At 37.6% G+C, this 27,899-nt stretch overlaps 1 protein-coding gene across 1 annotated transcript in view; it reads right to left on the reverse strand.

The window, feature by feature from the left end:
- The window catches only part of Neb (nebulin), a 196,281-nt gene that overhangs the window by 67,781 nt on the left and 100,601 nt on the right, over positions 1–27,899 (reverse strand). The window contains exons 73-99 of the mRNA XM_078018472.1: positions 26,587–26,898; positions 25,410–25,613; positions 24,091–24,195; positions 23,828–23,935; positions 23,150–23,461; positions 22,285–22,488; positions 20,898–21,002; positions 20,003–20,110; positions 17,551–17,862; positions 16,618–16,821; positions 15,634–15,738; positions 15,042–15,149; positions 13,869–14,180; positions 11,154–11,357; positions 10,704–10,808; positions 7,142–7,246; positions 6,728–7,039; positions 5,914–6,018; positions 5,287–5,385; positions 4,570–4,671; positions 4,328–4,435; positions 3,400–3,711; positions 1,985–2,089; positions 1,768–1,872; positions 1,413–1,517; positions 525–632; positions 304–417 (exon numbers count right to left, since the gene is read on the reverse strand). Of these exons, the coding sequence (XP_077874598.1) occupies positions 304–417; positions 525–632; positions 1,413–1,517; positions 1,768–1,872; positions 1,985–2,089; positions 3,400–3,711; positions 4,328–4,435; positions 4,570–4,671; positions 5,287–5,385; positions 5,914–6,018; positions 6,728–7,039; positions 7,142–7,246; positions 10,704–10,808; positions 11,154–11,357; positions 13,869–14,180; positions 15,042–15,149; positions 15,634–15,738; positions 16,618–16,821; positions 17,551–17,862; positions 20,003–20,110; positions 20,898–21,002; positions 22,285–22,488; positions 23,150–23,461; positions 23,828–23,935; positions 24,091–24,195; positions 25,410–25,613; positions 26,587–26,898 (4,488 nt within the window). The remainder of the gene's footprint in view (positions 1–303; positions 418–524; positions 633–1,412; positions 1,518–1,767; positions 1,873–1,984; positions 2,090–3,399; positions 3,712–4,327; positions 4,436–4,569; positions 4,672–5,286; positions 5,386–5,913; positions 6,019–6,727; positions 7,040–7,141; positions 7,247–10,703; positions 10,809–11,153; positions 11,358–13,868; positions 14,181–15,041; positions 15,150–15,633; positions 15,739–16,617; positions 16,822–17,550; positions 17,863–20,002; positions 20,111–20,897; positions 21,003–22,284; positions 22,489–23,149; positions 23,462–23,827; positions 23,936–24,090; positions 24,196–25,409; positions 25,614–26,586; positions 26,899–27,899) is intronic.

Genomic DNA, 27,899 nt, shown 5'->3' on the forward strand with positions numbered 1-27,899 from the left:
AGAGTCTTATTTCCAATATACCTCTAGAATCGATTAATGTTTAAAAGGTGATCTTTTATTATTTTCTTCTCCTTTTTAAGTTTCCTATCCTTCTACAGTGCAAGGTCAATAGAGACCCTGTTGCTTTTTCTTTTTCCCCATGCAGAGCCCTCCACGTGTATTTTGTAGTAGAGGAGGGAAGGGGAGGGAGGAGGATCATAGTCCTCAGGAAGAGATGGGAAGTTCCAAGAAAGATCCCACTACTCCATCCCCAGTTCATCCTGAGCCACAGGGCGGCTATAAACAGGCAGACACAGGGCTTACCGCACTCCTCATCTGCTGGAAATCCAGACAGTGAACCACACCAGGGAACTCACTGATGTGTTTTCCAGCCAGGTAGTGACCTTTCTGCTTCTCATACGTCTCTTTGTATTTCAGCTGTGAAGCAGATTCACCGTTGAGAATCAGTAGAGTTTTCTAACCAGTCCCTTTTGTCCCCTCAACAAAGATCCCCAAACCTAATTACAGGCAAAGGTCATACTGACCTCACTGTTCACCAGGTCAGCATGCTTGGCTCCAACAATGGGAATATAGCGCTCATCCAGGGTATAGCCATACGCCTTGGTTCCCTCCCATGCCCCCTTATATAGAATCTACAACAAAGAAACATGTGTCAATAAAATCTTGCATTTAACTACTTTCAGATTCCACTAAAACAATTGGTAAACTTAAGGTAAAACATTAATGTTCAAAGCAAGGCTTAAATTTTAACTTTTAGCCATTAGGGTGCCTACCTAGAACACGGCAATCGTTTGATTTATTGCAGATTAGATCTATAGCTTCTGAGGCACTTTATAATAGAGTTGATTATATTTAAAGTTCCATATAAAGTGATGAGAAATTGCCAAAGAATAAATCACCAAAGACTGCTTCCTACCGGGGCGCATGTCCGTACACACACACACACACACACACACACACACACACACACACACACACACCTCCTCCTTTAAATTAGCTGAACTGAATTTTGGAGGGCAAGTCCTCTGTTAGCTGGAAATACTGCATGACTGCTGTAGAAAGACAAGCCTTTCCTGCTTTTTCTCTTGGTAGTTGCTCTGTCCTATATGCTCCTGGAGCCCTTATAGCACTTGTCACATTATTATTGATCTAGTTATGTCTGTTCCTCTCCCTTGTGTGAGCTCATGAAGGCCTCATCTCATTGAGCTCATCACAGAAGCTCAGAAACTACCAGCCAAATACATGCTCTTCGCTTTGAATATTATGCTACTCCTAACAGAGAAGATGAAATGCAATGGAAACAGTAGGTCACCCTACCATTTCAGCTCTTCATAAAATCAGCTAAGAATATAAATACTGACAAGAATCTATAAATCAGGAACTGAGTAGTTATAACATAAAGTAGGACTTACGGTACTGTAGAGCTTTCCCATGTCTTTGGAGTGGGAGATATACGGTGTATCTGGAGAAAATATATACTTGCCCTTGGCTTTATTAAATGTTTCTTTATATTTTATCTAAGAAGAGAAAATAAAACCTTTTGATTACTATACATGTATACTTAAATTTTTATAGGATCTATCTAGCAACATAATAATCAATCTACATCTTGACATTAAGTTTCAGACATCTCCCTAAAGATTGTCTTATAATTTATCCCTCTTCCAATTTTTTACAAGCAACTGTCTAGAGTTAAACCAAATCCACTCAACAACAGACAATCACCTCCTCTGACTATGTATTTCAGTACATCCAGAGCAAACTTACATCACTTTGATTGACTGAATTAATCTTGGCCAAAACAATCTCTGGAGGATCCACCACACTTGTGAAGTTGGGATAGTTGTCAAGAGCATCTTTCTTATATTTTATCTGCAAAGCAATAGATATAATGAAAACAGATCTACGGCCACAGGGCACCTACCCCTACAAGACAGGTAAGGAACACAGGTGTCAGGTTCAAAAGGGAATGAGCTTTGCATACCTGATTCACCATTTCTTGGTTCCTTGTCACTCTCACATGTTCCACAGAATCCAAGGGGATCCAGCCAATGCCACGGAGCCACTCTAGGTCAGCTTTGTAGATATTCTGAGAGTAGGAAGAGAGATGATGGAAGACACATGACTCACACAGGAGTACAGACAGAAGATTCTAAACAGGTTTTGCTTTCTTTCTTTCTTTTTTTTTTTTTTAGAAAGATTTCTCTCTCATGACTTTTATCTCCTTCATTAATATTGGTTTCAATGGAGCAACATTTCTTAAGTCTGTGACTGTGCATGAAGCACTATGCACGGTGCTTTAAGATATAAGGTTAAGTGCTTGAAAGGAAGCCCACATGAGTGCTGTTCTAGGTGCAGGGGGCAATATTTTCAGCGGTGGCCATGCAAAAAGGTTTATCAGGAAGGAGGCACTCTCAGATTGACTTGGTGCATTTAGTTATGCAAAGGTATATAGGGTATTGAGATTAAATGAAGGAAACTACACAAGTAAATGCTCATGTTTTTGTAGGGTAGGAGAAGGCATCTCTCCCAGTCTCATCAAGCTTATCTCCCCACTCCCAGCTCCTGGATCCTCCTAGACCACCCCATGCCAGATGAGGAGGTGCTGCTACTCTGATTAAAGTTTCATCCTAGTCATTCTGGGGCAGTAACCAGTGAGGAAGGATGTTCAAGTTCAGCATCTATGCTTCAGGCAGGTTTGACTTCCTGTCTATGTTCTGGTAACGATGAGAAGACTCAGGTAGGATCAGTGACTCTGTATACCAGGGCAAGTAAACTTTACGTATCAGCTTCTGCTCCTCAGCTACCTATGCCTGGGGACAGGGAGCCATCTTAATTTAGGCTTTGGTGCAAGGTGGACTGCCAGATTTTCTGCTCCAAGCTCTCCCAAAGCTCTCTGTGAGGAATGCTGGGCCTTTGTGCAGCTTAAACAATAATTCGTCTCTTTTACTTTGACTCCTTACAAAGAACTCTTCATAAAGCCCTCAAGAACTTGGCAAAGCAGGAATGAGGCATTCCTAGGTCCTTGTCGATACGATCACCTACTATTGTCAAAACTTCAACTCAATCTCCTTTCTCACCCAGGCCAATTGCTATTTTAAATTAATGATAATTCTCCATGAGAATATAAATAAGGAGTTGGGTGATGGCAGACAGGGTAGAAGAGCAGATTTTTAAAATAATTGAAAGCTATTCGGAAATGTAGTCAATATGCAAAGCTATCAATCAGCTACTGCTCCTGATCTTTCTCTACTTCCTATCTAGCCTCGATTCCTTTCTGGGAACAAATGAAATATTTATGATTTAAAGCTTCAAAGACAGGTGGTTGTGAAATGCTGCTTATCATTCTCAGAGTGTACTATACATTTCTAGATAAAGAAGAAACAAAAAATCACTTACATCACTCTGTAGGTCATAGGCCTTCCTTGCCTGAATAACATCATTTTGGTCAGGATGACATATCCATTGGTGCAGGTAATTACGGTAATCAATATCACTGACAAGGTTCTGCCCCTGCTTGGCGGCCAAGACTGACACCATGTCAGCAGGTATATTGATTTTGGCTTTTGTTTTGTGATAGTCCTCTTTGTAGAGTCTGTCATTCTGAATCTGGCCTGCATGCTCAAACCAAACCAGTTTAGGATCATCTCTCATGGTTGGAACACCAACGTAGTGACCTCTTTGCTTTATGTGTTCAGCTTTGTATTTCAGCTGTTGGGAAGAATAGAGATCCCGTCAGTGCTGATAAGTACACAAGGCAGAGGGAGTCTGACGATCTTCTAAGGAACATTTGCAAATTCAGCCTCCCATTTGACACTCCTTCCCCAAGAAACAGATAACCAAAGCACTGAAATAAATAAATATGAAGAAATTGCTATTTTTAAAAATATTTTTTTTAGTTGTAGATGGACACAGTATCTTTCTTTATTTATTTTTATGTGGTGCTGAGGATCAAACCCAGGGCCTCACACATGTGAGGTAGGTGCTCTACCACTGAGCTATAGCCCCAGCCCAAAATTGCTATTTTAAAATAGAAAAAAATTTCTATATGCATTCTTTAATTCTGAAAATATCTATCTGGAATCCTAGAGATTTTAGAGAGGGAAGAGAATATAGGAAAAATTAAAACTTAAACAATAGTTGTTGAAAAAGCAAAACAAAAAAAGGTGGGGGGTGGGAAGAAGCAGACCAAACCCCATGGGAAAACACCCAAAGCGGAGCACAAACTGCAGCTCTCAGCAAGCCCACCCAGGTCTGCCAAGCTGAAATGAACATCCCTTAAGGGCGATGCCCAGCACAGTACACTTAGAACAGGATAATTCATTACCTCACTCTGAACGTCGCTGGAGTGATGGGCGTGAACAAATGGCACCGCATCTGGAGGCAAAATGTAACCTGTGGCTTTCTGTTTCTCCCAGCCTTCCTTGTAGAGGTACTAAAAGACAGAGCCACAATAGCAGTTAAGTGAGATGTCAGAAGGGAGAGGTGAGCCATGTGCATAAATCCCCAATGGTTTCTTTAGGGTTCTGCATCCCCACTGAAGTATCAGGCATCAGAGTAAATCCATACCTGGTCCAGGATCCGAGCAGCCTCCTGGGCAGTGTGCAGCAGTGGGGTTTCTGTGAGGGTGTACTTCGATTTGATGGCATTCCAGTCTTTCCGGTATTTAATCTAAAAATGAAAGGCAAAGGGGCAAGTTACTTGATATGAAGAAAACATTCTTCTGGTGCATGCCTGTAATCCCAGTGGCTCACGAGGCTGAGACAGGAAGATCTCGAGTTCAAAGCCAGCCTCAGCAACAATGAGGTGCTAAGCAATTCAGTGAGACCCTGTCTCTAAAACTCAAAATAGGGCTGGGGATGTGGCTCAGTGGTCAAGTGCCCCAGAGTTCAATCCTCAGTTACCCTCCCCGCCCCGCCCCCCAAAAAAACTATAATGTCCAAATAATTGCTAGCAACGATCATTGTGTTACTTAAAATATATTTCTCAGTCAGTTCTTGCACACTGAATGCAAGGAGGCAGAAAAGCTCTGGAAATGATATCTGCAAGGCTGTGTGATTTTATGGGGGATGGGAATAGGAAAGACAGTAGAATGAATAGGACATAACTTTCCTATGTTCACATGTGAATATACCACCAGTGAAATTCCACATCATGTACAACCACAAGAATGGGATCCTAATAGGAATAAATTATACTCCATGTATGTATGATATGTCAAAATACACTCTACTGTTGTATATAACTAAAAATAACAAAACAACAAAAGAACAGCCATATACTTACATCATCGAGGATCTCACCACTTTGTTTCGCTGTCACATAATCAACTCTGTCATCCACAGGAGTAAAGTTGAGAGTTTCTATTTTTGTGCGATATTTTTTCTACAGGGGGGAAAAAAACCTTAGTCATGGTCCCTGGTCTTGGTGAACTGAGATTAACTAAATTTAAGGGCCCTCCTCTATTGAGGCACAGAGTTCCATATATGAATGGCATCTTCATGACAATTTTGTTTTCTTTTTAGAATTTTATTTTTAAATAAATGAGTTGGCTTCTTATTCTTCCTACAGATCATAAAGTAACAAGTTTGCTTATCTCCAAAAGTCACATAATTATGTGTATCATAACAATCTATTTTTTTTCAAGTGGTCAAACTGCTCCCACTATGTTTCTATTGCTGACCAAAGAATTTTTCCATTTATACAATTCCAAGCATCAATGAGTGTGCTGGATATTATATTAGGAATATGGTCCCATAATGTGATAGAAATACTACAGGATTATTTGGGGAAAATATGTCTAGCTTAAGTTACAGCACTTAAAAATGGTTTAAATTGCTGATATACAATGACTATATTTTGGCTTATGTACTTTTGTTCATTCTCTTGGGAAATGGCAACATTGTAAAATACCTCGCTGAAGATATCTGCTGCATGTTTGGCATGATTGACAGAAACAGAGTCATTTGGCATCCAACCAATTCCACGTAACCATTCCAAGTCAGCCTTGTAAACAGCCTGTGAAAACAGGGCCAGAATAAATTCAACTCCCCTGGTCCTTTTTAGCCTATCCACAAGTCTGATGAAGAAATACAATTTAGACACTCTATAAGGCAAGGATGACATACTCAAGCAGCCAGGGAGGTAATATAAGAAAATTAATTAAGTCACGTAGTGTGACAAACTCGAGGATATTTTTTTCTACTTAACATGAGTCAACTTCAATTCAGTTCCAGGTATTGTTGCCAAAGGCTAATGCATATCTAGAGCTACAGCTTCTGAATCTTCAGGAGAAATGGTAAATTCTAGATTTCTTAAAAACTTCCTGTTTTAAAAAACCTCAGCAACTTAATTCAAAAATTTTCAACAACGGTGTCAACTGAAAAAAGAGATCTGTTCCCAGATACTGTCCACGGGCTACCAATATTTTCCTTGATATAAACCTTAACTGCTACTTAAATTCTACAAAAATAATATATTTTTTTTCACAGCAACTTTCTTTAACCTGATGCATTCACAGGTCATTCACACTACTATTTATTTCATGATACAAAGTCTAGATCCCTTCTGGTCTTGGTGATTTTGATATCACATTATAAAGGTCAAACTAATATAAAATTCTTGGCTGTCTAAAGATGTGAGATGACAACAAAAAGATTTAATGTCACAAACTTTCTGGGAATCAAGGCAAAATGATAGAAAAGCTCATGGTACATTTTTCACTCACATCGCTTTGTAGTTCATAGGCTTTCTTGGCCTGAATCACATCGTTCTGGTCAGGCAGGCATGTCCACTGGTGCAGGTAATTGCGATAATCAATGTCACTGACCAGAGTCTGGCATTTCTTAGAATGCAAGATGGAGAGCATATCTGCAGGGCTTTGGAACTTAGTCTTCCACTTGGCCCAATGCAGCCGGTACTCTCTTTCATTCTGAAGCTTGCCAGCGATGAGGGCCCACCGGATCTTGTTGTCATCCCTAGCTGTGAGGGTGCCCACGTAGTGTCCCTTCTGCTTCTCGTGGTCAAGCTTATATTTATACTGGGTATGGAAAAAACAAAGCAGATGGATCACAGCATTCTCTTCCCATGTCCCTGGGGTACCTGCTTAAAAAACTGAGAAGGTAAAAATGGCCACACTCACGTCACTGGCAATCTCCCTGGAGGCCTTGGCAGCCTGGATAGGGATGGCATCCAGCCGTACATCACAGCTCATCTTCATTTCATCCCAACCCTCACGGTAAATTTTCTAAAGAGGAGAAAAAGTAAAGTATCATTTCAGATTCAAATTTAAAATAATTCCCAGGGCTTAAGTAAAATTAATATTATAGGGGTGCAGATTTGAAGCTCCAGGACTGAAGAACAGTTAAATGATAAGAGATAATAGGTGACAAAAATCATTCTCTGCACCATTGTATTGGGCCATAAAATGATTTGGAGTTCAAGTTTATAATTGTATGCATAATGTAATTACTTTTTTTTTTTTTACTTATTTTTTCCTTGTTAATGGATTGACAGCATTGGGATAAGTTCAAACATTAAAGGGCTTTTATTGTTATTGTTGAATGTCTTTGACTCAATTCAGTTTTGCAAGGTTAAGAATTAGCCTTTTCACATTTGTGAGTTTTTCTTGGCTCTTTTTGTATGATTAATAGTGCATGTTACTCAGGAATGTTAGATCTACTAAAGTACAATTGGATGTGACAGCTATTTGTTTTGCATTTTAAAAGAGTTTAACTAAAGTAGTGACTAATCTATAGATGTTTTAAAAGATGTATTTAAATATATATTCATATTTTAATAGATACATTCTGTATTGACAATGGCGGAAAGACTCAGAAATAACAGTAATTTAAATGTATAATTCAGAAATCAAACTAATCAGTATGGGGCTTCTATTGTGCAGAAAGAGGTGAATTTCAATCATTACAATTTCATTGCATTTGGTTTCTGAAAAGTGAATGCTCAGATTAATTTAATAGTTGTAAGCATGGTTGAGTTTTATATGAATTTTCATTTAAATTTTTGTTTGAATTTCGGGTGGGCCTATTTTACCAACTGATTTGTTTTATGTACAAAAGAAAAAGTTATTCTCTAAATTTAAATGTATTATACAAGAGGATATTTAATGTAAAAATGTCATGTTACTTTTTAATTTTATTTATTATTTTTTTAAAATTAATTTTTGAAAGGTTAATTTCTTTAAGCAAAGGACAGAGGAAACTTTATTAGTTTTTCTATTTCCTGAAGAATAACAGCATGAAATATTTCAGACCTCACCAAAGTATTTTTTTTTAAATATGTCTTTAGTTGTTGATGGACTTTTATTTTATTCATTTATTTATATTCAGTGCTGAGAATCGAACCCAATACCTCACACATGCCAGGCAAGTGCTCTACCACTGAGTCACAACCTCTGTCCCTTAATTTGATTTTTTTTGCTTTTATCTTATTTCATTACACAGATAGTTATACTATTTTTTTTCTTACATAATAAATTTTATGAGGTCAAATAAAAATAATCTGGGCTGGAGAACTAATTTTTTTTTCTTTGAGAACATAGACTTTTGTATCTCAACTTTCTCATCTAATAAAAGCAAAACAAACCATACCTTACTAACATAGGTAGTATGAAAATTATGAATCAATTTAATATGAATATATTTTGTCACCCATAAAATAGTATAAAAATATTCTGTGAAAGTTGTGTTTTCTAAACAATGGAAGCAGTTTTGAATAGCAAATTATGTCAAGATTATAATAACGGCAATACCATGTGTAAAAATATATACATTTTCATTTACATTCAAATGGGATGTTTGGTTTCCTCTAAAATGTCAGCTACTCTCATTAAAAATCTAAAGTTAATAGGTTGATTTTTGGCATAGTTCTGAATACTGCGCTAGTCTTGTTCATATCATGATAGCAATGGTAAGGTTCTGGTATTTTCAGCTGAGAAATTTATCATACAAAAGTAGCATATGAGACTTTCCAGAACTCTCCTGTCAAAGACTGAATTGAAGAACAGTCTATGCTGTAATGAAGAACTGACCGCCTCTCGATTCAACCACTTGACAAGAATCATACTGCACTATGATGTTGATTCTGGCCTTACCTCCCCAAAGCACATCTATGCCCTAAAATTGTATTTCCTTCCAAACACTGAAAAATAATTAGTACCCAAATAGCTCAATATAGTAGAATTAATGGAGAAGTTGGACACATGGTGAGGAATTTTTACTTGGCACACTTCTTTCCTCAGAAAGATTAATTATTCTTCTGAAAGGATGTCATGTTCCAAACCACTGCATTAAAGTGGTATCCCTCTTTTAAGTTCATACTTATTCCATGCACAAGCAATCTGTGATCCATGAAGATGGTACCTCTTTTGAACCTCCTTGCATTGTGTAAGAGCCATGTAACTGAATTCTATGTATTAACACATTTTTTTCCCCTGCTGATGCTCTTGTTTTTTCCAGACCCCAAATGACTTATCTGCAATAATGACTTTATTTTTTTATTTCCAATATCTACCTCTTAGTATTAATGAGAAACTTACTCAGCCAGTTAAATGTTAAATAAATGACATTAGGGGGCATCCTGTTTTGTTTTTTGTTTTTTATTTTTTTGGAGGGTGCCCTCCAAAAAATTGAACTCAGGGGATTGAACTCAGGGGCACTCAACCACCAACCACCGAGCCACATCCTCAGTCTTATTTTGTATTTTATTTAGAGACAGGGTCTCTCTGAGATGCTTAGCACCTCGATTTTGCTGAGCCTGGCTTTGAATTCGCCAGCCTCCTGCCTCAGCCTCCGGGGTTGCTAAGATTACAGGTATGGCATCCTGGGTTTTATCCTGGCTTGAATAAGAAACAGGGGCTTACTTTCAATGGTAGAGATCTTGCCTAGCCTGCACAAGGCCTTAGATTCAACCCCCAAAAGAAAAAAAAAAAAAGAAAGAAAAAGAAAAGCTTACATAATGAGAATGAGTTGGCTTTTGATTTAAGATTTATTTTTTTAATCGTCTCAAAAAAATATTCATTTATCTTTTTTGTTTAACTAAGATTTTACAAAAAAATAATGGATATTGGATTTTGCCGCATGCCTTTTCAAATCTATTAAAATGAGCATATGGTTTTGCTTTTTGTGCTATTAAATGATTAGGTTTCTGAACATAGAGCTCTCTTGGCAATCCTGCATGAGCCTTAGTTGTTTGGATCATATCCTTTGTACTGCAGAATTTATTTTCCCATTATTAATGGTCTACAGTTTTCATTTTTGGAACTACCTTTGATAAGTTTTGGTGATTGTGATGGCTTTCCTTCTTTTATTAGTTTCCAGAGAATGACCTTAGCATTTGAGATAATGAAGGAATGTGTTTAATAATATTTAATTTTTTGCTGTTTTCTGTTTTTTCCCCCCCTAGGAGTTATTTGTCATTTCCTAAAGAAAATCCCCCATAGACCTGGGTTTTAAAATTCATTTGTATGGTTTTCTAAAGAGTTCTCATAAATATTTCAAGTTGAATTGAATCTGTCATTAATTGTCCTTTCTTCTTTCCTTTTCTCTGTCCTTCACCTCACCCTTTCGACATGTTGACTTGGCTCTCCAGTCACTGCTGTTTTTCTCACTCTGGGCCAAGGGCTGATGTCAAGGAGCCGTCCCCCACCCTTCTCCAAACCAAACCTCGTCTGCTGTGGTACTTACGTTGCTCACATTAAGAGCGTTTGCTCTAGCGAGATTGATTTCTGGTGTATCTGGCATGATGTGGATTGAAGTTTTATCTTTGTCCCAGACTTCTCTGTACTTTGGCTATGGAAAGAACCAATAACAAAAATCACTCCACAATTTGTAATTTTGCTAGTTTCAGTGTATAACTTTTAAGTTTTCTTTTGAATCGGATCCAAAATCTTTTCATATTAAAGCCAAGTTTCTAGAATCTTTTCAATGAGTAATTCCAATTTGATATGATAAAAGTCTATATTTATACCTTCAATCAATATATTTTTGTTTAAATTTAATAAGCAAAAAGAATGCTGTCAATATCCTTTATTAAATTTTAATAACATTTTTATCATGTTATCTTGATCTTGGGAATTTATTATTTATTTATGGTTCCAATTTGATTTTTGATAGATGGAAACAAAAGCGACTTACAATGCTAATATTTTCAGCATTTGCTTTAGCAAGGACCACTTCAGGTGTGTCAACAATGCTCGTATACTTGAGGTTCACCACGGGTGTTCGATAGACACTGTCACATAGGATTTCCTGGGCATTCTTGACTCTCAATACTTCTGGAGACCCTTCTGGCATCCAGCCGATGCCACGTAGCCACTCCAAGTCAGCCTTGTAAATGGCCTGGGAAAGAAAGCAAAGTTAGGGCAAAGCAGCGTTTTTTGATTTCACTGTTGTAATAAAATGAGGAGACAGTTTTTTATAATAAATAATAATTAAAGGCTTGGCACAGTGGTGTGTACTTGCAATCCCAGCCACTTAGGGGGCTGAAGCAGAGGATGTTCACAAGTTCAAAGCCAGCCCCAGCAACTTAGTGAGGCCCTATGTATGTTAGCAAGATCCTGTCTCAAAATAAAGAAACAAAGAGGACTGGAGATGTGGCTCAGTGGTAAAGTACCCCTGGGTTCAATCCATAGTGCCAAAAAAAAAAAAAAAGATTTGTCAAATAACAAAATAATTTAAAATAGATCACAGGGTGGGTGCAGTGGCACACACCTGTAATCCTGATGAGGCTCAGACAGGAGAATTAATTGTAAGTTCCAGGCCAGCCTGGACAACTTAGTGAGACCCTGTCTCTAAATAAAATAAAAATGGTTGGGAATATAGTTCAATGGTAGAGCACTTGCTTAGAAAGTATGAGGCCCTGGGCTTGATCCCCAGTACTACCAAAAAAAAAAAAAAAAAAAAAAGAAAAAATTAAACACCTAGAGCGCTGCTGACTGATGTAATTCCTCACACACAGCATTGTTTTGTTTTCTGTGCATATGTATTGGGGTGCCTATGCACATTCTGAACGTTGAAATGACATGGAAATAGCTCTCTATTTGGGGGTACACATGGTCAATTTTTGACAAATATTTAAGCAATCATTATACCAGCCATTGTGGACTTTTAAAGCAATAATAATGGGCTCTCTGGTAAGTTCTCCACATGACAGTCAGTATGATCTTTTCAAAATTTCTAATATGAATCTGATGTCACAACATTCTGCTTATCTTATAGCTTCCCAGTGTTTAAGGATGAAGATCAAAATCCTTAACATGGACTAGGAGGAGACGGGTGGTCTGACACAGTCCCTACTACAGTCTCAGGTGTGCCTTCACCCTGTGCTTCTGACCACACTGCGATTGTAGTTTGTACCAGGCCTATTGGCATGAATTAATCATCATTAATTCATCTGCTCCCACCCCACAGTTAGCTTTTTCTCCAAAGAGCCTTCCCTGACCTTTTTTTTCTTAGGATCATGGAACCCACTCAGCCATTCACCTCATTGTTCACTCACTGATATTCTCTAATTAACATCTAGTTCTTTGTTATCAATGTGAACTCCTTAATCTCAGGAGCTATGTCTTATTTTTTCCTTCCCCTATATTCACCACTGTATACTGTGCTAACACCATGTCTGATATTTTTAAAGGGATAATTAAGAATTCATAGCTGTATTTGGTAGCACCTGGCTCTAGTCACAGCTAGTGGGGAGGCTGGACAATAGCTTGATCCCAGGAGTTAGAAGACAGCCTGGGCTATATAGCGAGATGCTCTCTCAGAAAAAGAATTCAATCAACAGTCTCCACAACTGGTTTACAATTGAGCCTTTTTAAAATCTAAGATAGCATCTTGCTTTTAATTGGAATTTGCAAATTCTTGGTTATCTACTACACCTGCTTTCCCACATACAGGTAAAATGTTAAGCAAATAAAAATTTTCTACGTTAAACACCAGTTATTCAATTTATTAAAAGCCAGTATGTTGCTTAGAAATGGTATTATGATAGTTAGTTTCCGGATACAAATATCAAGCAAAAATGGTAGTAAGGGGAATGAAAAATATTAGAATATCTCTATCTCTTAAGGAAGAATGACATTATATGTTTTAGAGTTTAAAGTATGATGAATCTCCAAAATTCAGAAGGAATTCTCAAAGAAGATAACATACAAATTCCCCTCTCTGATTTTGTGTAAGAATCTGATTGATATGCATGCCTCATTTACCAGTGTGGTTCATGCTAATGAAGAGACTGCAGTTCTTTAAAAACTAGCCTATCTCTACCACTAGGCAATTCAAGAGATGAGCCTACTTGCCTGCAATAAACTCATTTGTTAGTAAAAAAAGAAATCTCCTGAAGCATGAGGAAACCAAGTTCAGGTAATTAAAAGAAGGTGTCCATTCTTCACAAGAAATGAATAACCTTATAAAGTCCATTATTTCTACAAGATTGAATGGGCATAACATATGAAAATGGCTAAATCTAAAAATGGCTTGGAAAATTAATGAAACACCACATTGTGAACAACATCCAGTTAAGGGAAACAAGTGAATTTAGAGCATGACACTAACCTTTGAAATTAATTTCTGTCCTCCTTTAATACATAGTTGAAGGACCAAGTATTATTATTTTTTTTTTAGATTTAATAACCTACAAACCTATACACCTTAAAAACTGAATAGAAAGATTCTGGTAGCAACTTTAATGAAAATGAAAAACTTCCTAAATTAATTTAGCAGTAAAGTAGGTAATCAATAAATTTGGTAAAATACTAAAGGGAAGTGCCTAGGTTGGGAGAGATGTTTTCCATAGCATGGGAAGGAATGTGCCAAGCCATAGAAGCCTTTCTTCATGAGGGACACACTTACATCACTCTGCAGGTCATAAGCTTTCCTGGCTTGGATCACATCATTCTGATCAGGAAAGCAAGACCACTGGTGCAGGTACTGACGATAGTCCACATTACTTGCTAATGCCTGGCCCTCTTTGGCAGCATTGATGGACACCATGTCCGGTGGGATGGTGATTTTTGCCTTGTGGTCATTGTAGGTTTTCTTGTAAAGTCTGTCATTCTGCATCTTCAGCACCTTTGCTGCCCAAACAAGTTTTGGATCTTCCTTGGCATTGCGACATCCAATGTAATGGCCTTTCTGCTTCTCATAAGCAGTCTTGTACAGATACTGGTAGATGAGAACAGAGGAAGGGGTTTTTCAAAATTCGCTTTTCTGTAGATAGCTATTCAATATAATTCCACCTTGCTTAGATTACCTTTTAGACATTATTATTTCTTTAAATTCATGCTTTAAGTTTTATACTTTTGGTTACATTGGCTGTCTTCTATATGTACATAATTGAAAATATTGTGAATACCTCTAAGTCAAGAACTGTGCATCTGATCATCTCCTAATAGAGTCCCATTCAGCATTTTCCAAATGTTAGTCACTGTTTACTATCCTTAGACGTTTTGCCACAAACAAATACAACCTGCACTTCATATTCCTTTAAGTCAAAATGATCCTTTGTTTAAATAGATGTAATCCTTAAGTTATAAACTTGTTTCAAAATTTTATTTAAAATTTAAAACCCAATCTAAGTGGAGGATAATCAATGTTTTTCTAGCACATATTAAAACAGACACGTAATTATTTAAAAGAATAGTGCCACATAAAATTATCTCAGGAACCATCAGTAGTAAGCATGGCATACTTTGTGTACCAACAGAATTCTCTGTACCCATGATATTTCCAATTCCTATAAACTGACTGATACTGAGATTTCTGGGGAAAAATAAACTGTGTTTAAATATAAGAATTGCAGAACCAAGCACAGATGAAGGGATTTCTCAAATTACTGTATGAGTTGTACTGGAATTTGAGATTTAAAAATAATATACTAATAATATGTTACTAATATATTAATGATATGATATAAATATACTAATAATAACTTGTATTCTATCTAAATATAATTCCTGGGAAATTCAACTCCCTAGATGTTTACTAGTTAGTATTTGTTAAGGCTTGGCAAGGAAGAGCTCTTACATCACTGGCGATATCTCTGGAAGCCTTGGCATGCTGGATTCCAATGGCGTCTGCTCTTATGTCATAGCCGGTCATCTTGACATCTTCCCAAGCTTGCTGATACTGTTTCTGTGAATTGAGCGTGCAATGTCACAATCAGTCTGAAGGGGGAGCTACTGAGTCACCATTACTTGTGTTCAAGAATAGCTATGAACAGGCAGGCCATTAATCTCTCCTTGAGATTCACAAGATAGAACTTGAGTTTGAGTAGATTTTTAATAATATTTAGAAAAGAAATCTCAATATTTGTTTAAAAGACATAAATTTAGAAGACAGCAAATCTAGCTTTTAAGAGGAAAAAGCAATGATGAGCCACTCAAAACCAAAACTAAATATTACTACTCATGCATCTTTAAGTTTTTTTTCCAATAAAAATAGCAATGCACACTTCTACATTATAAAAATACACAGAGACCAATATAACTACTTATTATTAGCTTAAACACTAGAAATAAAGACACTGGTGGAAAAATGTTTTCATGCCAAACTTTTGATAAAAGGTTTGGCTAGGCAGTGAGCATGCTGTCAAGCAGAGGAACAAGCTGTGTCTTACATTGCTTATCTGGATGGCATTGAGTTTGGACTGCAGCATCAGTGGAGTGTCAGCTGGCACATTCACATTAGCTTTCTCTTTGTCCCAGGCATCACGATACCGTGGCTGGTAAAAATTTTTAAAATGAGGTGTTGATTAGTAATTACTACATGAATAAAATGTTAAATAAAGTTAAAAGTTACCTTTGCATATTTCCTAATTAAAAATGTAGATCATGTTTTGCCTTCATTTTGCTTGTTTTTGTTGTTGTTTTGTATTGGGGGTTGAACCCGGGACACTTACCACCAGGCCACATCCCCAGACATTTTTATTTTGTATTTTGAGACAGGATATCACTAAATTTCCCAGGATGGCCTCCAACTTGCAATCCTCCTGCCTCAGCCTCTAAATCACTGGGATTGCAGGTATATGCCACCATTCCTGGCTCATTTTGTGATTTTTATTTAAAGTACCAAAAGTAACTTTAAGAACACATTTATATGTGACACAACATAAATTTATAATGAATCAGAAATACAGTAGTAAAATTATCCTTTTCCATTAATTCACATCTAATGATCTGGCAGGTAAGCCCACCTTTGCAGAAAAACTATGATTATTCACATTACTAGTCAGGACCTTTCTTTCTTATTACAAAGAGCTACAATATATCTAATATTTATCCCTGGACCTCTCAGGCTATTTCATGATTGAATAGTTATTAAAAGGAGGGAATTTTGTTATTATGGTATCATAAAATCATCTGTATTATAGTCTGGATTTCAAAATGTGATTTAAATATATCAGAATCTGGGCCCACATGTGTTGACAAAGACATATCAAAGCAAACAAAATCTAGAGACAGCTAACAGGTTGACAGCATGAAGATCTATCTAGATACTTTTATGTTCAAGATCTTAATGTGGGTATTGTCAGTTGGCAGTTCACATTTAGACTTCTGGAGAATTCTTTAAATTGTCTGAGAATGTCACCAACCCAGCTTACCTCACTGATCTGTAGAGCATTGGTCTTTGCCAAGACCACCTCTGGTGTATCAACAATGCTGGTAAATTTGAGGGCCTCAGGTCTTATACGATATAACCTTTCATTCAAGAGATTCTGCGCATTCTTCACTCTCATCACTTCCACAGAACCTTCTGCCAACCATCCGATACCCTTCATCCATTCCAGGTCTGATTTGTATATGTTCTACAGGAAGGAGAGGAACACACAGTAGGGAAGAAACAAATTTACCCACAGAGTTCAATGCTTGCAAATCACCTCTAGACTCTATCAGCTAGGCAACCAATCCATAGAATTCAAGGATAACATTAAATGTTAGAAGGTGGGTGTTATGTCTCTGGCACACATCTCTAGCTCACAATATCCTACAGCATTGGAGCAGGGCTCACAAGTGGTACACTTGTTAGAATGACAGATAGCAATGCACATAATTTTTTTTTTCTATTCTAGGTTGAGCTTTCTGGGCTCACTTGAAGTCTGCCTTTTATGTATCACTGAGATACAAAAACATCTGTAGGAATTTTAGAGAAAAAGATCCTTAGATGTATATATAATGAGAAGAAAATCTACCTCTATCTATATTTATCTGTGTGCCAGATAAACTTGAAGTTCAATATTTCCTTATGCTTTTATCTATTTCTGAAATTAGACATCTTATCATGCAAAGGTAATAGATCAGAACAGCTAGGATTGAAATTCTCTACCTAATTACAAAGTATAAGAGACTGGTTTTCATCTTGGTGATAAGGTCCTGCTTCTACAAGAAAGAATTCTTTATAAGAAAGAAAATGTTTGAAAAGACTCTGTTACCATGAATTATACAGAATACTTCAGGTTCTATTAAGATTACCATTTAAATTAGGCCTCTAGGGAACAAACACACCTCTCCCCAGAATCTGATGACAATATACGCACATCACTCTGCAGTTCATAGGCTTTCTTGGCCTGGATCACATCGTTCTGATCTGGCAGACATGTCCACTGGTGCAGATAATTGCGATAATCAATGTCGCTAACCAGGACCTGGCATTTCTTGGCTTGGACAATTGACATCATGTCCAAGGGTGTATTGTAAATTCCCTTAGATTTCTCATAAGCTTTCTTGTACTCTCTGTCGCTCTGGATCTTGGCGGCATGTATAGACCATACCAACTTGGGGTCATCTTGCAGGCTGCGGAAACCCACGTGGTGGCCTAGCTGCTTACGGTAGCCTTCTTTGTATTTGTACTAAAGGTGTGAAAAAACAACAACAACATATGAAAATAAGGTAGTGAGGATTTTTCTTTAAATGATTTCAGGATATTTTCTTAATTTTAATGTAAATTAGCTCTCAACACTGGCAGTTATTATATATTTCAGTTCACTTTAAAGAAAATAGGACAATTTTAGGTAGTTTTTTTTTTTTTAGAAGAAATGAATAAACCAGGAAGGAAATGGCATGGCAAACAAGAATAAAAAATAATAACTAACTGTTATAGTGTGGATCTGGAATGTTCCCCCAAAGTTCTTGTGTTTAAGGCCTTTTCTCCAGTGCAGCAATGTTTATAGAGATGGGACTTGGGAATTGCCAGGATCACGGGGGCTCTCACTTCACCAATGGATTAATTCATGGATGGATTCATAACTGAAGGTGTGGGAAACTGTAGGAGATGCGACCTAGTTGAAGGTAGTGGGTCCTTAAGGTAAGTCCCTTGGAATATTATTCTTATCCCTGGCCCTTTTCTCTCTGCTTCGGAACCCCCATGAGGTGAGAGTTTTGCTCTACCAAGCTCTCACTGACATGATGTGCTGCCTCACAAACCACAGATATGGGGCCAGTCAAACGTGGACTGAAACCATGAGCCCAAATAAATCTTTCCTCCTTTAAGCTGATTTCTCAGGCATTTTGTCACAGTGATAGAAAACAGACTAACACCATCACACTAAGCAGTCACTGTATGTCACACACTTTTATGAGAGCTTCAAATGAATTAGGTTGATCTATACAAAACTGTGGAAGTGTTTTAGTCGAAAACTGTTGAATAGTGACAATTATACAATGTCTCTATGAGGTAGATACTATTTTTTTCTAAGTACTAGGGGTTGAATTCAGGAGCCATTTAATACCGAGCTACACACCCAGATCTTTATATTTTTCCTAAGTTGCCCAGGCTGGCCGTGAACTTGCGATCCTCTTGCCTAAGCCTTCTATATAGCTGGGATTATAGGCAGGTGCCACTCTGCCCATAATACTATTATTATCCTATATTTAATTGGGAGAAATAGGCACATGAGGGTAACCAAGGTTGCCTGGCAAGTGGACCATAAGGTCAGATGGTTTCCCAAAAGCACTGAGGATACCCCAGGCAGGGAAAAGCCATGTGACTGGTTTTGGAGCTGGAGAAGAAATATATACATTTTGGGGATGGAAATCAAGATTATTGACTTGAATCAGAAAATGACAATTAAAGGTCTATGGACTAGAATTTCCATCAGATGAGTTGAGAACAAAAATGATGTCCTTTTCTTTCCTGAATTGGATAAGATGGGGAAGTCTGGACAGAAGAGAGAGAAAACTGGGACTAAGGCAGTTACTGTGAACCAGCTGTGGTTATTGGTTATTGAAAGTAAAAATGAGGCATAGAAGAAGGTAACAGCTGGATACATGAGATAAAAAACAAATAAATAGAGAAGAACCTCAGGTGGGGGTGGGGAAGAGTGTCTTAAAGATTTGGAGCAGAGAGTAGGAGTAGGCTTGGTAGGATAATCATTTTGACTATTAGTTTTAAAATTAGTGTTAAGTGAATTTGAAAACATTACTGAAAGCATTCTACATAAGCCTTCAGTATAAAATGTTTAATATAAAATGTGAGTTCAGTAGTAAGTCTTATATGAAACTACCATCTATTTTTTTTATATTGTGGAAAATGGCAGAAATGTTTGGGGATAAAATACATTGTATTTGTTTATCAATTTTCTCCAAAAATTTCCTAAGGATTTTTCATGACATTTTGTTTCTACTTAGAAACAAAGCAGAAGACTGATCTACCTATCTATCTATCTATCTCTATCTATCTATCTATCTATCTATCTATCTATCTATCTGAAACTACTTTTTGGTAGAGTTTCTATTGAGGGAAAACATGGAAGGCAGCATAAGAGAAAAGCACTCATTTCTGAATTCTGTTTATGGTTGGCTCGTTTACTCTATCTATCTATCTATATCTATCTGTAGCAATAAAGATTAACATTTTTAACTAAGAGAAAGTTTTTAGCCCATAACAAAATGCAATTGTTTGCATGGATTAAAAAAGACAAAATTCTTGACAAGTAGCGTCCCTATTTGTTTTATAGAAGAGAAGAATCACAAGAAATCTAGGAAAGTTACCTCACTCGCAATTTCCCTAGAGGCTTTGGCATGTTTGATTTCAATGGCATCTGCTCTTATGTCGTAGCCTTTCTGCTTGGCTTCATCCCAGTCTTTTTGGTAGAGTTTCTATTGAGGGAAAACATGGAAAGTGGCATAAGAAAAAAGCACCTACTTCTGAATTCTTTTTATTGTTGGTTGCTTACTTTGTAGAACATAGGATACTTTTAAAGCTAAACATCCAACTCTATTAATATTTGAATATTTATACTCATCATAACATGGTATGTACTTGAAAATATTCCACTGCACAGAACACAGAAACTAAGAGTCAACATAAAGCCAGAGAATCTGCTAATCAGACAAGACTGGATAAGATTTTTTTCCTTATTTTGCCCTTTGATGCATCAGAAGTGTTTGTAGAAGGTATAAGACATAGATATCATATGGACCCTGCTCTTCAAATATGACTAAAATTATCTTTTGACTTTCATATGGCTTTGAAATGTCAAACAAGAAAGTTCTGGATCAATCAAAACAGACACTAATAAGATAACAGACACTGTTGAGAGTCAGTGGAACATGATTAGGGTTCCACTGTTCCCAGTGAACATATGAGAAATGGAGCCACAACCACTGGGATATAGGAGGATGTATCAAGGTTGAAAGCAGATCACCAATAGGACTCAGGTATTCCAACTCCTGCAGTCCAGGCACCTAGCCATGTATCTATGCTAACATTTAAACGAGAATCTACATTCATTTACTTTGGGAATGATAGCTAAAGAAAAAAAAAATCTAGCACTGAAAGACATGAACATTTCTAAGATAGGTAATTTTTCAATTATAATGCACTCCACACGCTGACTGACACTGTCCCACAAAGGCCTTTACAGTCCATATTTATAGCACTTACATTGCTAATTTGCAAGGCATTGATTTGGGCCTGCAGCATAACTGGTGTATCTGAAGGAATGTTGATGTTGGTTTTATCTTTATTCCAGGCTTCTTGATACAGCCTCTGTGGAGAGAAGGGAAATATTTAATTCAATGATAGAGAATGGACATTTGAAATATTAAGACTTAGTAACTATTTTATCTGGGAAAATGTTTCTAAAATATGTTTAGGATGGTTTATTTGATGTGACAACTTGGCCAGGCAATGATACTCAGATATTTAGTCAAATATTATTCTGAATGTTTTTGTTAAAATAATTTTCAGATAAGATTCAGATTTATATCAGCAGATTTTAAACAAAGCAGAGGACCCTCCATAATGGAGTTGGGGGTCATCCAATCAATTAAAGGTCCTTAACAGTCTGATCTCCCCAAACAAGAAGGAATTTCTTTCAGCAAACTGTCATTTGGTGGTGGTGATGGGGTGGGTACCTGGGATTGAACTCATGGGCACTCAACCACTGAGCCACATCCCCAGCCCTATTTTGTATTTTATCTAGAGACAGGGTCTCACTGAATTGCTTAGCACATCACCATTGCTGAAGCTGACTTTGAACTCTCAATCCTCCTGTCTCAGCTTCCTGAGCTGCAGGGATTGCAGGTGTGTGCCACTACACCTGGCTCAGAAAACTGTCTTTGAACTTGAACTGCGGTCTTCCCTGGGTCTCAAATCTGCTGGTCTGCCTTGCAGATTTTGGAATTGACAGTCTGCAATATTGCATGTATCAGTTCTTTAAAATCTCAGTCTCTCTGTGTGTTCATAAATACATTTATAAATACATTCAATAGGATATGTTTCTTTAGGGAATCCTGACTCTCACAATGTTATACCATTTATTATATAACATTATATTACATGTCTATTATTAATAGAATTATTTATTTCCCTGAATTATCATTGAGATTTTTTTTTTGTACCAGGGATCGAACCCAGGGACACTTAATAACTGAGTCACATCCCTAGCCCTCTCATGTTTCATTTTGAGACAGGGTCCTGCTAAGTTGCTTAAGGTCTTGCTAAGTTGCTGAGGCTGGCTTTGAACTTCAGATCCTATTGTCTCAGCCTCCTGAGCTGCTGGGATTACAGGTTACACCACCACACTCAGCCTTATCATCGAGAGATATTTTTCATTTTATTGCTTCAAAGTATGTGTGTGGGAGGGGAAGGCACAATGTATTTGTCAGAGTTCTGCTTTTCACATGCTTTCACTAAACTAGTCCAGTGACTCTTGGATCTGCCCACCACTGTAATTCACTGAAGAGAGCTTGTACTTGTTTGGTTTCACTGCTATTATCTGAACACACAATCCAGAAAGACAGAAGCTTGGTAGTACGATGATTCTTACCTCACTCATTTGCAGAGAATTGGCTTTTGCCAGGACAATTTCTGGAGTGTCAACAATGCAGGTGAATTTCAAATCTTCTGGTCGAGTCCTATAGAGCCTTTCATTCACAAGGTCCTGTGCACCCTTCACTCTGGTCATTTCTACGGAGCCTTCTGGCATCCAGCCAATGCCGCGTAGCCATTCCAGGTCTGCTTTATACACACTCTATAAAGATGGTAGAGAAATCATTGTTCCAAGTGTTAGACATTCAGCCCTCAGTGGAAAAATAAAGTGGAGGGGGTGATGAGCACAGACGGTAGTTCTGAAAAAGTAAGACCTAAGATCTTACATAAGATATATGTTGGTGACAAAAGTCATTTGTAAAACCAAAATTATTTCTACAAGTCACAAATAAGAAACACCTCTAATAAAGAATTTCATAATATAATTATTTGATATTTCTAAAAGTTTTAAAATTGGAAAAATTTTAAAGGAAAATTTTATTAAATCTTATTCCATTTTAATCCTATAATAACTGATCCAATGAAATACTACTTAGTGTTTTGGATCTGGCCTAACAGTGGCAATTATTTTAAAACACTCAGATGCTTTATATTTGTGTGAAATATATCTTCATTGCTAGAAATTACAAATGACATAAGAAAACAGTTTTGAATCAAGGCCAGGAAATAAAGGACATGATTTCATCTCTCTATGCTTCCCATGAATGCCTAAATAGGGGTTTGTATTAATGTGAATAGTGTCTCCTCACCCTGCCTGAGTTACACAGTGCATGACTATCTATCCACAGAGGCATACTGGACAATTTGCAAATCTATGATATTCAGCCCTCAGTTCCTTCCTTCCCAAAGCACAAATCACTTACATCACTCTGCAGTTCATAGGCCTTCTTGGCTTGGATGATGTCGTTCTGATCAGGTAAGCAGGTCCAGTGGTGCAAGTAGTTGCGATAATCAATATCACTGACCAGAGTCTGGCATTTCTTGGCCAGCAAGATGCCCAACATGTCCACTGGGCTAGAGAACTTGGTCTTCCACTTCTGAAAGTCCTTTTTGTACTCAAGTTCACTGTTAATCTTCCCTGCATGTATGGCACACATAATCCTGGGATCATCTTCAATGCACTGGGCTCCAATATGGTGGCCTTTCTGTTTCTCATATGCTTCCTTGTATTTGTACTAAAATGCCAGAAATACAGATTTAGACATTTAGTTTGGGGACCATGCTCATGGTGAGAATTACAGACAATATGAAATGGGTAAGAATTTTATACTTCAGACATTTTGACATCTCTGGGCAATTTTATGTTATTTTTTATACTATAATAAAAATACTCTTATATTTTCATTGGTGGGAACTTTCCCTGCAGCAACTCTAACTCAAGTTCCAAAAGTATTTTTCTTCTCTGTGACAATTAAGGGAAAGATCTTTCAAGGATGCAGGACCGGAGGCATGTGGAAACAATTACAAAGTGTGGTCCATTAGCCCAACTTTGGGTTATTCAGCACTGCGGGGACTCAGGGAGTTAGACGGAAGGTACTCACATCACTAGCAATGTCCCTAGAGGCCTTGGCACTTTTGATGGAAATAGCATCTTCTCTCAGATCATAGTCCTTCATCTTTGATTCATCCCACCCTTTGGTATAAAGTTTCTAGGTGGAAGATAAAACACACACACACACACACACACAAAATAAAAGTGTTTTAGGAAGTTAATAGGCCAATTCTAGAGAAGAAATCATTAAGGTAGAAGAAGCATTTTAATGACTTCTAGAAAGGCATAGGGGACAATCAGGAAATCTCTTACTTGGCTGATATTGGCAGAATTGCTCTTTGCTAGCAGGATTTCTGGGGTGTCCGGCATCACATGGATGGAGGCTTTGTCAGCATCCCAAGCTTCTGTGTATAAATGCTACAGGAGGGTAGGGGGAAACAGAACCTTCTGTGAAATCCAGTTACTATCCAATTTAACTACAAAATCAATCCTGTTAAGGTTATTTGGAAGTAGGGGGAGGAAAAGGGTAGTGGAGAATAAAACAGGGCAATATTTAAACACGACATAGCTGTTTCACAGCTAATATAAAGCTCTAATTATGAATTCTTTTAATCCAATGAATCACAAGCTTCCTCTTAGGATGTTGGAGGCAGAGCCTGGTGATAGAGCTATAATACAGTAGGAATCCCGAGACACCAGAGTCTATCTCAAGTTCAAACTCAACTTCACTCTAACTTGTGCAATCTTCAGAATGGTACAAAACTCCTCAAATTTTCTAAGAGGGGGATATTTATATCTTCTTTGAATATTTTAAAGGATTAGCTGCATATATAAAATGTCTGAGCCATAGTAGGTTCTTAAGTTTGTTTTTTTTCTTTTGGTGTTTCCTACTGTTATTATCTTTGTGGTTGCTATTATGGAATGAAATAGTTTCTGGAGTTTTATAGCTCCAACTCTGAAGTCTGCTATTTGAGAGCCAATTTCCTATTCCGATTTGAGCACTCAATCTTACTACTGAATGATTAGAAAATGTTCAGGCCAGGCCAGAATTCAGTTAAGCTCAATTCAATCTAAAATGTGCATAATAAGAGCCTACTCATTGAATAAAGAATAAACAGATTGATAGAACTCTAGAGGACAAAAGTGATCATCTATCTTATGTAATGAAAGCAGAAATAGCAGCTCATTTTTTAAAGTGGATTTCTACAACCTAAGATGGAAAAGCAACTAATTCGTGTTCTGCCACTACTATGAAACACCATGTTGCTTGGCTTATATTCTTTATTAGATGGACAGAGAAAACCAACAGCCTCAGTCTGCTCTGCCTAGGGGAGTGTTCAGGGAAAGGTAATGCATTCCTGGTATTGCTAGGTCCTGCTCAGGAGGGAATGTGCAGTACTCGGAGCAATTACTTGGGGCTTTGTTTTCACAGGCACACAGGGAATTAGAGGGCATGGTTTGAGACAGTGTAGAGATCCAGCCTTCCAGAAGCCAAGCAGATACTTAGGTGAAGGCCTGCATGAGAATCAGGTCCATTCCACCTCCTGTCTCTGGTGACCCTTGAGGGCATTTTCTACTCCACAAGCCAAGTTCATTATGACTCTGGCAACAGGAAGCAGCTGAGGACTTACCTTGCTCATTGTGAGGGCATTATTCTTTGCCAGGACAATTTCCGGGGTGTCTGTGATGCATGTGAATTTGAGCTGGTTTGCAGGCTGGCGGTATTTCCTGTCACTCAGGATTTCTCCAGCTCTCTTCACCTTCTCCACCTCAACAGAGCCAATGGGAACCCATCCAATGCCTCTCAGCCACTCAAGATCAGCCTTGTAAATAGCCTGAGCATGAAATAATGCCAAATATGTAGATATTACCTAATGATCCTGGTGCCAGAGCTTGATGTTTCTATTTATTTATGAATGAATGACAGGGTCTAACTGCCCAGGCTAGCCTTGAACTTGTGATCTTCCTGCTTTAGTCTCCCAAGTTGCTGGGATTGCAGGCCTGTGCCACCACCCACAGCTCAATCTTGATTAAACATATACAGACAATTTATAATTCTGAGACTTATTTGTGTACCTTTCTAGGAGATCCACAGGATTGCCTTACTTTATTGAGAATAGCTGGTCAAATGCCTTGTCTTTGATAGAAGTCAATATTAGCTGTTTTAAAGACCTATAAAATCTCTTTAATAGTGTTATTTCAGTGACACAAAACCACTTTAAGGATATTACCACCTCCCTCCTGAAACAAGGTGTTTATTCTCTGATGAGATTCTCCATGGGAATAATACTCTATTAGAATTCAGTGTGTTTCTATCTTATGGACAGTAGCCCTCACAGCAAGCCATGTGATATATGCAAAGGAGGAATGCCTGTGATCGACCATTTGTGAATTAATGTGTTTTTTGGGGAACAATAAAATATGGCATTTTTATTCATATGATTCTATGTGCATGCTTCTAAGTCAAAGAATACTCACCTTTTTACTTTAAGTTCCTTCTCTTGTCTTAGGATTTGAGTAAAAAGGAATTTTATCCCTTTCATTTTCTTCCCTGAACTTAAATAATTGACTATAGAAGAATTTTTTTCATAAATAAGGGTAACAATTCTTATTGAATATTTTTTGGAAACATTTTTTTAAAAAATGACACTATTTTTACTATTCTTCCAAGAGTGACTAGTCAGAGCCTGATCAAAACATGGAGCTACAATACTCAAAAGATAGTACTTGAATCCATAGCACAAAATATTTATGAACCCCCTTTTAAGACTTTCAAACACATGGTTGAAGGATGTCAGAGTCACTCACATCACTCTGCAGGTCGTAGGCTTTCCGGGCCTGAATGACATCATTCTGATCTGGAAGGCAGATCCATTCATGTAGAGGATGCCTATAGTCAATGTCACTCACAAGGATCTGGCATTTCTTGGCCAGCACCACCCCCAGCATGTCCACTGGGCTACTGAACTTGGTCTTCCACTTCTCAAAGTCCTTCTTGTACTCCCTGTCACTCTGGATCTTGGCCACATGGATGGACCACATCATCTTGGGGTCATCCTTAATGTTCCGGGCCCCAATGTGGTGGCCCAGCTGTTTGCGGTAGCCTTCCTTGTACTTGTACTGGAGAAAGAAAAGGAATATTAGTCTAATGATTAAAAATACACACTATTTCTTCATTTTACCCTCTCCCATCATGAGGAGAGAGGTGAATATCATCAACCCCATTTTATAAAGTAGGAACCTGAAGATCACATCACAAGTAGGGGGTAGGGCTGAGCCTAGATGGAGAGCTTCTTGTTCCTAATATTTTTCCCTTTCTCTACACTATACTACCTGGTGTACCACTGCACTTCCTTAAGAAGTAAAAATAAAACATCTTGAACAACCCAATAGGACATCTACTCCATGTTAGAATGCCTATAATTACAGCTATTTGGGAGGTCAAGGCAGGAGGATTGCAAGTTTGAGACCAGGCTGAGCAACTTGGTGAGACCCTGTCTCAAAATAAAAAGTAAAAAGGGTTGAGGATGTAGCTCAGTGGTAAAGGGCCTCTGTTTCCAATCCCCAGTATCAAAAAACAATCAAAATGCATGTTTTTTTAAATGTTTAACATTAATAATATTTTAGCACACCTTCCTTATTATTAGAATCGAAAGTGAAGTCCCTGGCCAATGATATATATCACATGTAAATAGTTTATGTGCCACCAGGAAAGATCTCTCTTATTGGACCAGGGAACATTAAACTTTCACCAACAGAGTCACATGCTGGGGTTAAGACTACTTTTAAAAATCCAAGAATAACATCAAGATCCAATTTACTATGAGATGATCACAATGTGGGCTTCTCTAGCATAATAGCTGGAAAGTGTTTAAAAATAGAAGGAATGAAGTCCAAAGTACATAAGAATGTAAGTCTGAGGCATGGGCCCTTCCAGAAGTCTGGATCTTGCTCTGGGGAGGCCTGGTACACAGTGAGGTCAAGGATACCCTAAGGAGATGTTTTTCACATGAAGAAAAGGAGCAGAGAGAAGAGGCAAACATGTGCTGCAAAGAAACTTCACTTATTTCACAATTTATTCTTGCTAGGGGCATCTTAGTAAGAGAATGTGGAGATATTCA

This window comes from Ictidomys tridecemlineatus, chromosome 7, assembly GCF_052094955.1.
Source record: "Ictidomys tridecemlineatus isolate mIctTri1 chromosome 7, mIctTri1.hap1, whole genome shotgun sequence".
NCBI classification, from domain to species: Eukaryota; Metazoa; Chordata; class Mammalia; order Rodentia; family Sciuridae; genus Ictidomys; species Ictidomys tridecemlineatus.